The 12203-nt window shown below is 39.6% G+C and overlaps 1 protein-coding gene across 2 annotated transcripts; it reads right to left on the reverse strand.

The window, feature by feature from the left end:
* Positions 1-451: 451 nt before the first annotated feature.
* Prm (Paramyosin) lies at positions 452-11396 on the reverse strand. 2 transcript variants are annotated; one of them, XM_053767859.2, is made up of 16 exons: positions 11156-11396; positions 11023-11079; positions 9858-9944; positions 8850-9016; positions 8403-8640; positions 8012-8131; positions 7469-7735; positions 6821-7067; positions 6315-6442; positions 5113-5225; positions 3162-3351; positions 2831-2965; positions 2347-2541; positions 1907-2002; positions 1401-1682; positions 452-1193 (listed from the first exon to the last, which is right to left on the reverse strand). In XM_053767859.2, exons 1-16 carry the CDS (start codon positions 11264-11266, stop codon positions 996-998), a joined length of 2631 nt encoding a protein of 876 aa, XP_053623834.1. In that variant the 5' UTR covers positions 11267-11396; the 3' UTR covers positions 452-995. The 2 variants fall into 2 exon arrangements, with proteins under 2 accessions (XP_053623834.1, XP_053623835.1); XM_053767860.2 differs by lacking the exons at positions 5113-5225; positions 6315-6442; positions 6821-7067; ... (5 more) ...; positions 11023-11079; positions 11156-11396 and adding an exon at positions 3439-4429.
* Positions 11397-12203: the final 807 nt, after the last annotated feature.

A 12203-nucleotide genomic window follows, 5' to 3' on the forward strand; every position in this document is an offset into this window, starting at 1 on the left:
ATTTCAAACTTTACTGTTCCACGACAAACGGATCAATGCAAGATTGTCTCGTAAGCGAAGTGCGGCAGCGTACTCGCCCTTGACTGTACAAAGAGTATGAAGCATGGAATTAGTAGGTACTCCGTGCAACCAAAGTGCTTACTAAATCCATGGTATGAAGACAGATTTATTTAGTAGCCCAGTATTCAAGGTAAACAGGGTGAAGTAAAAGTGAGTAGACGCTCACTTTGCAATCTGACGCTGAAAGGGATGCAGGTATAGGTATACAAATTTCTATGATTATTATATTTATATCGTTATCTATATCGGATACGTGTATATATCTTCAAAAGGGATTCCTTTTCAAGGCCATTTTTCTTCAAACTATGGCCACTAGCTTATGCAACAAAACTATAATTTCAAAATATTATAAAAACATGTTTATTATTAACTGGCTAAAATAAAATACACATTTCTTTTGAACTTTTATTGCTTTTTTTGTTTCTTTAACATAAATAGCATTTATATTTAAATATTACAAGTTACAGTTACAAACGTGCAATATACATTGCACAATTAATAAATAATAATATAAAATTATCTTTTTTTTTTAATTTTCAACTACTGCACCTAAAATACGGTACATAACGACATGGTATTCTATAGCGTTGGTGACCTTATATTAGAAAAATATCGAAAAAAAAGCTTAAAGTGTTTTTGGTTCCTTTATTTGGTTGTTTTAGCGTTACATTTAAAAAAATGGTGATGGGACGAACGGTCGGCGGTCGGCCAGAGTGTGGAGACACGCATGTAGGGCAAGCCTAGCGCCGAGCACCCGTCCCGACTCGCAAACTCAACAACAGATGGCACTAGTGACTATGTTCCCACTAGCGCCATCTATTGTTATAGATCATACATTACTTAACGAACGACTAGGCTTATACCCGACCGGAATTGCGCCCCGATATCGACTGGTGGAGAGAAATGCTGTTGTGGCGGGGCGAGGAGTGAGGGGCTCACTCTGTGCTGAGAGCGCGAGACTCCTGGACCAGGTAGACCTGGGATCCGGGCACGGTGGAGGTGGTGACGAAGGTACGGTGCTTGGCGCGGATGAGGGACAGGTTGCTCTCGGCCACGTCGGCGCGGTCTTCAGCGGCCTCTAGCTCGCGTTGGAATCGTCGTACTCTGGTTACGCTCTGCTGGGATACGCCCTCCTAGAATTTTAAATAGTATCGTAAGTAATGTAAAGTACAATCTAAAAGAGAACTTTGCTGCCAATTACATTGCCAAATTATGTGAAAGTAATGGAATTATAAAATTAGATATTTAAAATGATCATATTTAGTTAATTATGTACCCCAAAAATTATCTTATTTTAAATTTTATAATAATTCTAATCATAATAATAATCAATATCAGACCTGTTCTTGCAACTGCCTCTTGTAAATGTTGACCTTCTGGGAAGTCTTTTCCAGGGAGTCTTGGAGAAGGACAATGTTCTTTTGGTCTTCCTCGCATTGGATCATGACCTCCTTGAGCTGACGTTCCTTCTTGCGAAGGATCTTGATTGTCTCAGCGTGTCTCCTCTTCTCCTCATCCATTTCGAGTTCCATGTCCTTGATACGGGCTTCCAGTTTGCTGATAATGCGCTTTCCTCCGACAATAGCATTTGCCTCGACCTCTTCCAGGCGAACGGAAATGTTCTGGAATTTAAAAGTGTTGTTAAGTAAATTAAGTACTTTTATACGATATAATGCACCTGTAGATTTAGAAGCAGTAAATGCATTTATATTAAGTTATCAAGGGTCAAGGACAATATTCCCTCATGTTTACTATTTATAAGCAAAATATGAATTTATCATAATTCATCGGGTCAAGTAACGAAAGGCATACCTATATTACATGAGCTTATAATTATAGTACTGACCTTGACTTCGATCTCAAGGGATTTCTTGACGGCTTCGATCTTCACAATCCTTTCCTGTTCCTCATGCAGGTGCTCAACAGTGTGTTTCAGTTCAGTCTGAAATAAAAAGAACATAAATCAATCATACATTGTAGTTTCCTAAATTATTTATAGTAGCAGTTCACTTGGCAAAGGCGCTTAGTTTTGGGGCTGCTAAATATAGTTCGATATTATTTTCAGATCATGTTATGATTGAAAAAATACTACGAACTAGTTTCAATTATTTACTTTTTTGAGTTCCATATTTTATAAAAGTTTATTGATGTGAATGAACATGAAATTAATTTATCAATTGGTCAAAAATAGATGAATCTATCTAGATGGTCAATTAGAACCTAGAATAACTGATTCGGAAAGTCTTTCACTTTTTCGCCATCTAATAAATATTAAAGGATACAGACCTGCACACGCTGGTATCTCTCATCAGCCACACGCAGCTCCTTGGTGATCTCGTCGTAGTCGGCGGCGACTGCAGCCAGCTCCTGCTCGATCTTGGCCTTGCTGCTGGACAGGTTTACGTTGATGACGGTCAGCTCGTTGATGCGGGTCTGCGCTTCTTCGTAAGATTGCTCCACCACACGTTTGGCGCGAAGGGCCTGATCGCATAACAATTAATCCATGAGATCTATCGCATAACAATTAATCTATTGATGATTCTGTTAATACACATAGATGGTATATACGACTGTTAGAAATTGCTATTGTAAGTATTTTACAAAATTATGTCTTGGAATTTGTTAGTTTTATAATTCTAGCTAGTTAATACAAATGGGATATCAGAAATGCAAAACCACCTTGGAATTTATACAAACATATTATATTCTTTACATATAGTTATGTAAAGAATAAAATATGAAAGGTAACATATTATGGACATGTACTGACCTGTTCGTAATTGCCACGGATCTCTTCGACCTCGCCGGTGAGAGACTGTATCCTGCGCTGAGCGACGCCGTACTGGTCGAGGGTGACCTGGAGTTGGCGCTGAACCTCATCGTAGTGGGTTTGGATCTCAGTGAGCTGGATGAAAGAAAAAATCATGTAATTCACTGTCTCTTTCTACTTATTATTTAATATCGAAAACAAATTTTTGAAAATCTAATATTGAAAATTTCTAAAAGCTTAAAGTAAATAATTAAACTATCTCGTATAATTTGTAACCTATTACATTGTATTATATTTAGTTTCTTTAGTGATAAAATTAAAACAAAATTACCTGTAGAGATTGCTTCTTGATAGTCTTCTGCAAGTCAATATTGGTCTTGTTAGCGACGTCCAGAGAGAGCTCGAGTTCAGTGATCTGGATCTGCAGCTTCTTCTTGATGCGGGTCACCTCAGTCTTCAGCTTGGTCTCAGCCTCGACTACGCGAGCATTGAGCTGCTCGATTTCAATGCTGGTCTGCTTACTGTTGGCAATAGAGTGTCCAATAAATAAATAGAACTACACTATATTATTAAACATTTCTACAAGACTTTTTATCAACTACAAATACCTCTTATCAATCATAATATTTGTACTTATATTTTCGAATTGCTTAATTGTTTCTTTCAACTCTTGCAACGGCTGCAAGTACGTTTCTTCGACAATAATTGGAGCTTCGGTTTTAATCCTCACAATGCATGTTGTTGGAGAATGTTCACGCACAGCCCTTATAGTTTCTGATATGGCTTCAGACATTTTATTTTCTGAAACGCTTGAAAATTTGTGTATCGATTGCGAAGCTATATTCTGAGATAATGCTGCATAGTTGCGGTCAACTGCTTTTTTTCTCACTTCTAAATCCATTTTTCTTATTTTTCCATGAGCGACATTCTTTCTGCTTTCCTCAAGTAATGTTTGAGCAATAGCTTTGGCTGATTTTCCTCTGTACATGAGAGCTTTGCCTCTTAATTCAGCTCCAACATTTGCCTCTTTTTCGTACAACTCGAGTTCTTTTTCTATTTCGTCCATTCGTTTTTTCTGCCTTTCCGCTTTGATTTTTTCCCTATTGATCATTTTCTTTTTAGCTTTTGTCGTAACACTTTCGACACCAACGTGTTTTGTCACATTTGCTGCAGCAGCTGTAGCTATTACCGAAAAAGGAGTACGTTTAATTATGTCAAAAGTATTTAGATCACGTTTGGCTTGTTCAGCTACTTCTCGAGAAAGTTTTGCCACTTCTTGATCGGTATACGTCTGAACCTTATCGTACTTGTATTTATCTAAACCTCTTTCATTATTCCACGGCAGATGCGGCGGCTTGCCAGCGCGGCCCTTCTCTTTCTCCGATATGTAGTCAATCATTGGCTGATAAAAGTTGATCCCGTAGCCATAATTATCTTCGTAAACTGCAGTGGGTGGTCTATGCCACTTACTATAGTTAGGCACGTTAACTGGTGCCATGATGAAATCGTTGAAAGATTACTGTCTACAATTAATTTCGATCGTTCGATAATTTCGGCCTCACTGACAAGTGTCGCCAGGGACCTAGGTTGCGTAATTGGGCCAACGCTGTAAACACCACCGTCTTTTGTACATTTTCACTGGCACTTAGGTGCCAACATTTAAATGCAATCACCGATAAATGCACCAATCAGGTGAGCGGTTATATATAAATGGATGCCGTGCCAATAATTTTAGATATATAAAATTATTTAGCTCCTTGATTGGATACTATCGAGGAAGTTTGCGCAAGTTTAACGCATCATGGTCCAATATTAGGGTTACTTTGAGGAATCTGCGCAATTTATGTGTAAATCTGCGCAATATATGACGTGCGTGTGAAGGGCTAATAGACTTTGCGGTCTTTATTTTGTATAACTAATTAATATATTGAAATCAGAATTGATTTGGCTTTGTTCCATTCATGGATGTGTGTCATGGTTGTGATTATTGAGGCCTGTCAGTGGCGTGCTTTCATGACACGTGTCACTCTGCGGGTGTAGGGGAAGGATGGTGGGGCCGTGTTGAGAGATTCACTCAGTAGTAGTTCCGAGTCGAGTATCGCCTAGTGCGGTGTATTCAATAGAGTTATCGTGTATTCTTAATAAATATTTTATGTTTAGCTGCCCGGTGAGTCATGTGGATGTTGTAAAGATTTTATGGGATTTGTGATGACTGAAGGTTTTGTTTGTTTTGTTTTACATGTAACTTTTGTATTGGTGCTATGAGGATGTCGGATACTTACCGAATGGCTTCGATCTCTTCCTCCTTCTCTTGGAGGCGGCGCTCGGCCTCGTGGCGGAACTGACCCAGCTCAGCTGTCAGCCTCTGCGCACGCTGCTCCTCAGCTTTGCGGCCCTGGTTTAACAAAATATTTTTTCTTATCTTAAAACAGTAAAGAACCACTTCAATGCACGAGGAAAGGCGGTCGGTTGCAACGTACATGCTGCAGAATGTCGCATGAAAAGGTTTTGTCCACAAAATAATAATGTGTGTTGTCTGATTGTCGAAGATCTGTGATTGTAGTCAAAAGTAGGTTTTTATTGGAAGTGTAATCAACTCTCAAGAAAATCGCTCTAAATGTATACTTAATTTTGAATTAGTTGAATGATTAATCTTCATAATGTACTCGTTCTACTGACGTACACGTTGTCATCCATGCGAAGCGAATGTAATTTTTATTTAAGTGCTATTCCATCTCTATCCTTCTTGTTTGCCAAGTCATCCAAAAATACAATTTAATTATAGAACTGACATTATCATAAGCTATGCAGCAAGGCGAAGCCGCGTTGTTCAAATAAAATCTTCATTCTTCTACTTAAAAAAATAAATATTATTTTCAAAGAACATTTCTATTTTTTCGATTTTGATCTAGTTTTTTTTTTACTTAGATGTGTATGAAATCTGTATGAAATGAGAGAATACAAGCAACTTTTACAAGTTAGATGGTGACGTCGTAGCAGTCACCGGGAGGGTATGATAAAGTACGAATACTGCCTGCATGTAACAATCTGTTACTATAATAACATAAATTTAATACCTTTCTTTAATTTTAAAAACGCATTTATTTTTAGAGGTCATCAATAAATCAGTTGGATTATTTGGTTGCCACAATTAATATGGATTTCTGTTTATTATTGTCTTTAAATCTTGTCTTATTTATTTCTTGAACGCTGGCTAAAATAATATTCATATGATTATAAACCCAATTAACTTTGTTCAGTGAATTTATATTCTACATGTCTTTCATCAACATTACGGTTTTGTATATATTGTGTATATAATTCAATTAGAAACACTCGTAATTCATGAATAAACCGCATTATTTTATGACGACGAAATAGTTAGCCAACTGAAACCTAACTAATCACAGAATCTTCATAATCATCTTGAATGAATCATCTGAATATGAAATAATAAAAAATATCTTTTCTTAATGGTACTTACGGCCTCTGCCTCTTTGTACGCGGCAGTGAGTTCCTCTCGCTCGTTCTCAAGACGGCGCAGCTCGATTTCGAGCTCGTGAAGACGGCGGGTCAACTCCGTGAGGGTGGCGCGGGCGTCATGCAATTCATCTAGAACAAACAACAGTAGTCAAATGTTTGTATCCACTGCTGTACGTATGCCATGCATGGATTTAATCCACACTGACAACTGAGATTGACAACTAAAGTTGCCAAAGAAGAACTATTCTTGCCACTCAACCAGTTGCCAAAGTCGATGCGGCGATCCTGGTTGTCGCATGTAGTTTGTCAACTCATTAAAAGTATCACATGTTATTTAAAAATGATAAGCTAACAATCAGGATCGTAAAATTTGTTTAAAAACTCAACGACGCTTTATAAAGTGGATGGCGAAACTGTGCATAAAAAATAGTTTTTCCTAATAACAACGCGGATAACACCGCGATGTGTACCAAATAACTAGTGTAATGAAAAGACGAAGAAGCTCACCTCCAAGTTTCTTGTTTTCGCGGCCAAGAGCGTCCTTCTGCTCGCGGGTCTTGTCGAGTTCGTGGCTGACGCGTTGCAGCTCGGTCTGCTTGTTACGCAGGTCCCTCTGGGAAACCTCGTACAGCTGCACGGTCTCCTCCAATCGCGATTTGATCTCGATGTTGACGCGCTCCAGCTGTTCCGTCCTCTTCTGCAGCTCCCGAGCTGTACCGTTCGCCTTCTCCAGGTCGATGATAAGGACCTCAACCTAAAGGACATTTGCAACATATGTGTAAATAATTTTGTGTATCGTGATTTCTTCATATAAAAACAGTCAGCCGTAAGTTCTTGCATTAAACTTACCCTAGAGTAATTGTTGCCAGCTAGGTTTTAGACGGAAATCGATTTTCAGAATCAGTCGTTTATTTAATGAATTAATTATTACTAAATTGAACTAGCCAAATTTTATAATTTTTCGTGGACTTAAATTGACTGCTCTTTGATTATTTGACTCGACTCGTCGTCGATAGCTATCTATGTCCCTCAGTATACATAATCTAAAAATTGCAAGTGTTTAAGTATTGTTTTATTTATTTTTTCAAACTTTATTTACCTAAACGATTGTAAAAAAATTATGTAGTTATAATGGCAATTAGCAAATAGTTTTACCTCACTTTGCAGACGAGACTTCTGCTTCTCAATGTTGCTGATCTTGGCGATGAGGGTCTCAATCTGTTCCTCTTGCTCTTGGATGCGCACGGAGTACTTGCGACGGATTTCCTCGATCTCCTCAGCCCTGGCAGCCGCCTCGGCCTCGAACTTGGACCGCCAGTGCTGGACCTCGCCGTTGGCCTTCACCAACTGGCGCTCCAAGTCCAAACGGGCCTCGGATTCCTCCTCCAGTTGCACGCGGACGGATTCCAGGTCAATTTCAACCTAAAACATAATTGAGTGTTAGTTTTAAATTCTGTACTGTAAATAGGATCTTCAAAAGACTTCGGTGGTAAAAGTTTTAAGGACTAAAGACTCATTTTATCGTTTATTTAATGTTTGTAAAACTCGAAAATCAAAATTCTGCTGGAACATTTTTCGGAAAATCTTTGTATCGTTGATTTCCAATAGTTGCAAGGAAGTAATGTCTCATTTAATGGAAGTAAATAATAATGAGTCTGTTATGATGAAAGATTGTGTGATGGTGTGAAATTGTGTTACCTGGTGCAGAGTAGCCTCAAGCAGAGAGCGCCTCCTGTCTTCATCCTCGAGCCTGCGGCGGGAGTCTTCCAGCTGGCTGGCCAGCTGGCTCTTGAGGTATACCACATTTTCGATGTTCACCTACAATCACCACAAAATGAAGTTTAAAGGAGAAAACAAAATAAAATGACAAAAGTTTTGTTTTTTCAATCACGAGCTAAACATGTTTACAATGTTAAACAGATAGCTAAACACTGTTTATAGTGTCTGATATTTCAACTGTTCTTAATATTAAGAACTACGTACGTTTCGATTAGATATTTTGTTCTTTTCAAGTGTACAAGGCTGAGTCACTGTGACGCCCTCTCAGAATGAACGTTGCAAAATATCATTGTGTTATTGTATGAATTACCTTCAGGTCCTGAACTTCCTTGATGAGCTCAACATTCTCCTGAGACAGGCGCTGTTTGTGTGAAGTGATGTCGACAATGGTGCGGTTCAGCTCCTCAATCTTGATGTGCAGCTCGCTAATGTTGATTTCGAGCTTCTCCACTGTCTTGCTAATGGTGATCTTTTCCTTGGTCACATTCTCCACTTGGGCCAACAGCTCGTAGACCTCAGCCTGGAACTTGGACTTCTCCTTCTCGCTCCTGCAGACAATGAAATGGCTTGTGCAATCACAGGGAAACACGATTGTAAAGATGATACCAATGTGTAAGATCTGATTACATTGGTGATTCAGAGCGCACAGCTTAATCTATATTTCGCACAGCGTATTCTTAGAATTACTATCATTTTCACATTTTTAATAATATTGGTGAAGAGTGTGATGATATTATGAGAGCACTCGTATTCTCACCTGGCTTTGCTCTTGGTAAGCTGGTCGATTTGTTCCTGGAAGTCATTGACGATCTCTTGGTGTTTCTTCTTGAGCAGGTGGGTGGTCTCCTCGGACTCCAAATGGACATCTTCCAGTAGTTTGCGGAGCTTGGTGAGTTCGGTGTCGCGTTTCCTGTTGATCTCGAACTGAAAAATATATGACAACATTTCAAAAAACGGCCCCAAGTGCACTCGAGGCACACTTTAGGAATATTAATTATACTTTTAACATAACATAACGAGCGCTCCAAAGTCCAGTTGCAAGCTATTTACTAAATTTATTTCTGGTTATTTGATATTACCAAGTTTAGTAGTTACAAATATCATATTTATTAGTCAACTGGCCATTGGGGCTCTCATTTTTACTCTATTTTTCAACCAATGGATTTTTTTAACACATTATTCATTACCGTTTCAAATTCTTCTTATTTCTGCTGTATTATAAAATCTATTGTTTCTTTAAAAATATGCTGAAAAGAAAACACATCAAAATACATATCGCAAAGCAGTTCGAACTGGCAACATAAAATAAATTCGCATAGCAATAAACTTAAGTTACTTTAAAATTTTATGAACGTTTTTCATCAATCTTGATCTACATTTCTTCTTAATGTTGAGTATTTCCAATACATTATCGTAGGTGATCTTTTTCAGAATTATCACATATTATTGTCTAACTTTTAACTGTATCTCAATTGATAATAGCAGATGATAGATAGGTAGAATTGATTCAATACCATTGGATCATTTACAATTTCTGAAGTCCACTCCTCATTGTTTATGCAAAAATCAATATAAATTTTTATTTCATTTTTACACAATTTCTCTCAAAGTATTTCTGTTTTCATTTGTATATTGTTGTTTGTTTCCCTTCTATGTAAACAATCTTCATATTGTGCACCTATGCTTGTTTGAGGAAATGTTAATCAGAATATTACCTGTTGTCACACTATATTTTAGAAAGGAAACGATTAGAAAGTGTAGTTACCTGGCTTTCAGCCCCGCCTTCAGCTTCCTCGAGCCTCTCAGAGAGCTGGATGACTTGCACGCTCAAATCTGCTTTCTCCCTCTCGATCTGCAATATTCACCATCATTAACAAACTATGGCTTCACTTCAAATGATTTCCATTAACATGCTATGCTTCGTAGTCTACATATTAATATGTGAAGAAGTTTGTTTAGATTAAACAATACAAAACCGAGATTACCAAGATTCGTGTATATTATTTTGTTTAAACATGCGATTGATGTAGTGTTATTACATTGGAACAGATTTGAGATAACTGAATTATGGTGATGACGCATGTATGTACCTGGCGTTACATTATAATTTCCCACATTTCCCGTTATGCAATGCCGTGTACAGTACACAGCAACAACGTCCTTCACATATTTCTACATTGTGCCCGTCTAAAATAAGAATCGGTTCACATCTCACGGCGGCGGTGACTAAGTCGGATATTTTCGCCACTCATACCGCAATCTATTATTATATTTCAATATTGTGGCATTCTCAGCGGGAACGAGCATCATTTGGCCCAGTTTCAACAGTGGTATCGGAGAGCGAGAAGTTGAGATTTCAGAGAATGCTTTCGCTTCGCGGCTAAATATATCGTGTGGCCGGCGAGAGCGCGACAGCGCGCGCGCAGGGCGACCGCTACGCGCGCTACGAGCCGCTACGACGGGCACTCTACGAAAATAGACCCCGACCAATCACATGATTTCACTGATTTTCAGTATCGAACACTAATTGGCGGCATTGAACTTCGCAAATAGTACACAGTCTGTCATACTGTACATAGTAACACAATCTTAATAAATTATAAGAAAATAGATGCGATTTTTCCAGAAACTACACTTTGTTTTCTCCCGTTGTTAGTTTTTAATTTTATGTTAATCACTGATCACAAAGTATTTAATATTAATAAGCGGAACACTGGAATTTGGAAAAATGTTAATCACGTTAATTCGCACATATGTCACTGAGGGCTGCCGGGGCGCCGCGGGTCACTTTCCAGTCAAAGAATGCAAAGAAAAGCAAAGACCGTGCGCGATATTAATAGAGGTGTAGATATGCGCGCGCCGCCTACACCTGGCGCGCGCCCGCTATGGCCGCCCGCCCAAGGCATATCACATTTCGCATTGGAGCTTACCCTCTGACGCAGCTCTCTTTCGGATTCCAGATCATCATGGAGGAGACGGATCTTGTCCTGAAAAATACAACATACTCTATCATGTGTCCGCAAGCACTTCACAAACACTGCACTGATCTTGGGCGGGCGGTACCTCCAGCCTGGAGAGAGCACTCAGGTCGGCGCTGTACTCGATGTTCACGTCGGTGGTGCCGCCGCCGCTGCTGCGGTAGGTGTACTTGGAAGTCTTCGCCACGGCGGACATTGTCGCTGGTCGTCTCTCGGTCGGCAGTCGGCGCTACGTTACCGGTCGGGCACCGTTCGACTAGTGAGAGCGGGAGCGGGCGGCGCGCGCGCACCAGCCGCGTCAGTGCACCCCTCCCACACCCCTCCCGCGCGAGCGCCGCCCCGCGCCGCTCCAGGGCGGCCGGCCGGCTGGAGCTCGCGGATCGTGTTACCACCCCCGCGCACCCCCCTCTCAGCCTTTTATAGACACGCCCGCCTTGACGCCGTCGCGGTACTCTTTTATTTGTTTTGCCCAAAATTTTGGCGAATCCCTTTACGTCCTAAAAGCCGTGGTCGGCAGAGCACCGAGCGAGCAGTTGGCGACGCCCAGGGCTAGCCTGACGGATTCCTGTCGCTCCCTGGCAAACGCTAAATGCCACTATCAGCTGAACTTCACAATGAACTTCTTTCTTCTTTAATTTAACCCTAGCAGCCCGCGAAACTGGCCTGTTTACAAACATTAATTAAATCTAGTTTCGCTGAGACGTTTATTCCGCATGTAAAGATGTTTCGGAATGAACCCGCAGTTTCGTAGTTGTTGGATCACAAATGCTTATGTGTTTAGTTGACACCAGCACTATCGCGTGAATGTAAACTATCAAATCATGCAAGGTATATTTGGGAGAAATAAAAATATTGTAACGTCAATTTTAGCTACGTCGCCGTAGCACTTCGTAGACCCCGCGTAGGCCTTCATTTACTTTTTGAATTTTGTGACATCTAATAACGTTCTCATTCCTTTCCTTTTTTGTAATTAAAATCTAGTTAATATGACACTACAGGTTTAATGTTTATTTCTTTATATCTTTCATTTTTCAATAATCTAACAATTTATTTAGAAGAATTTATTGTATTTCAAATTTAGTATTTTGTTTTCATTCGTCTCCGAAGCCCAAGCTCCATGTAAAAGACAATTT

The sequence above is a fragment of the Plodia interpunctella genome, chromosome Z (genome assembly GCF_027563975.2).
Source record: "Plodia interpunctella isolate USDA-ARS_2022_Savannah chromosome Z, ilPloInte3.2, whole genome shotgun sequence".
Taxonomy (NCBI): domain Eukaryota; kingdom Metazoa; phylum Arthropoda; class Insecta; order Lepidoptera; family Pyralidae; genus Plodia; species Plodia interpunctella.

Bases quoted from the DNA above. Each gene is read 5' to 3' on its own strand.
- Prm (XM_053767859.2), bottom strand. From the start codon at position 11,266: ATGTCCGCCGTGGCGAAGACTTCCAAGTACACCTACCGCAGCAGCGGC. The intron at 7,068-7,468 runs GTAAAACTATTT...AATGTCCTTTAG, and splicing joins AGTCTCGTCTGCAAAGTGAG to GTTGAGGTCCTTATCATCGA. The intron at 2,966-3,161 runs GTAATTTTGTTT...TCTTTCATCCAG, and splicing joins TCAAGAAGCAATCTCTACAG to CTCACTGAGATCCAAACCCA.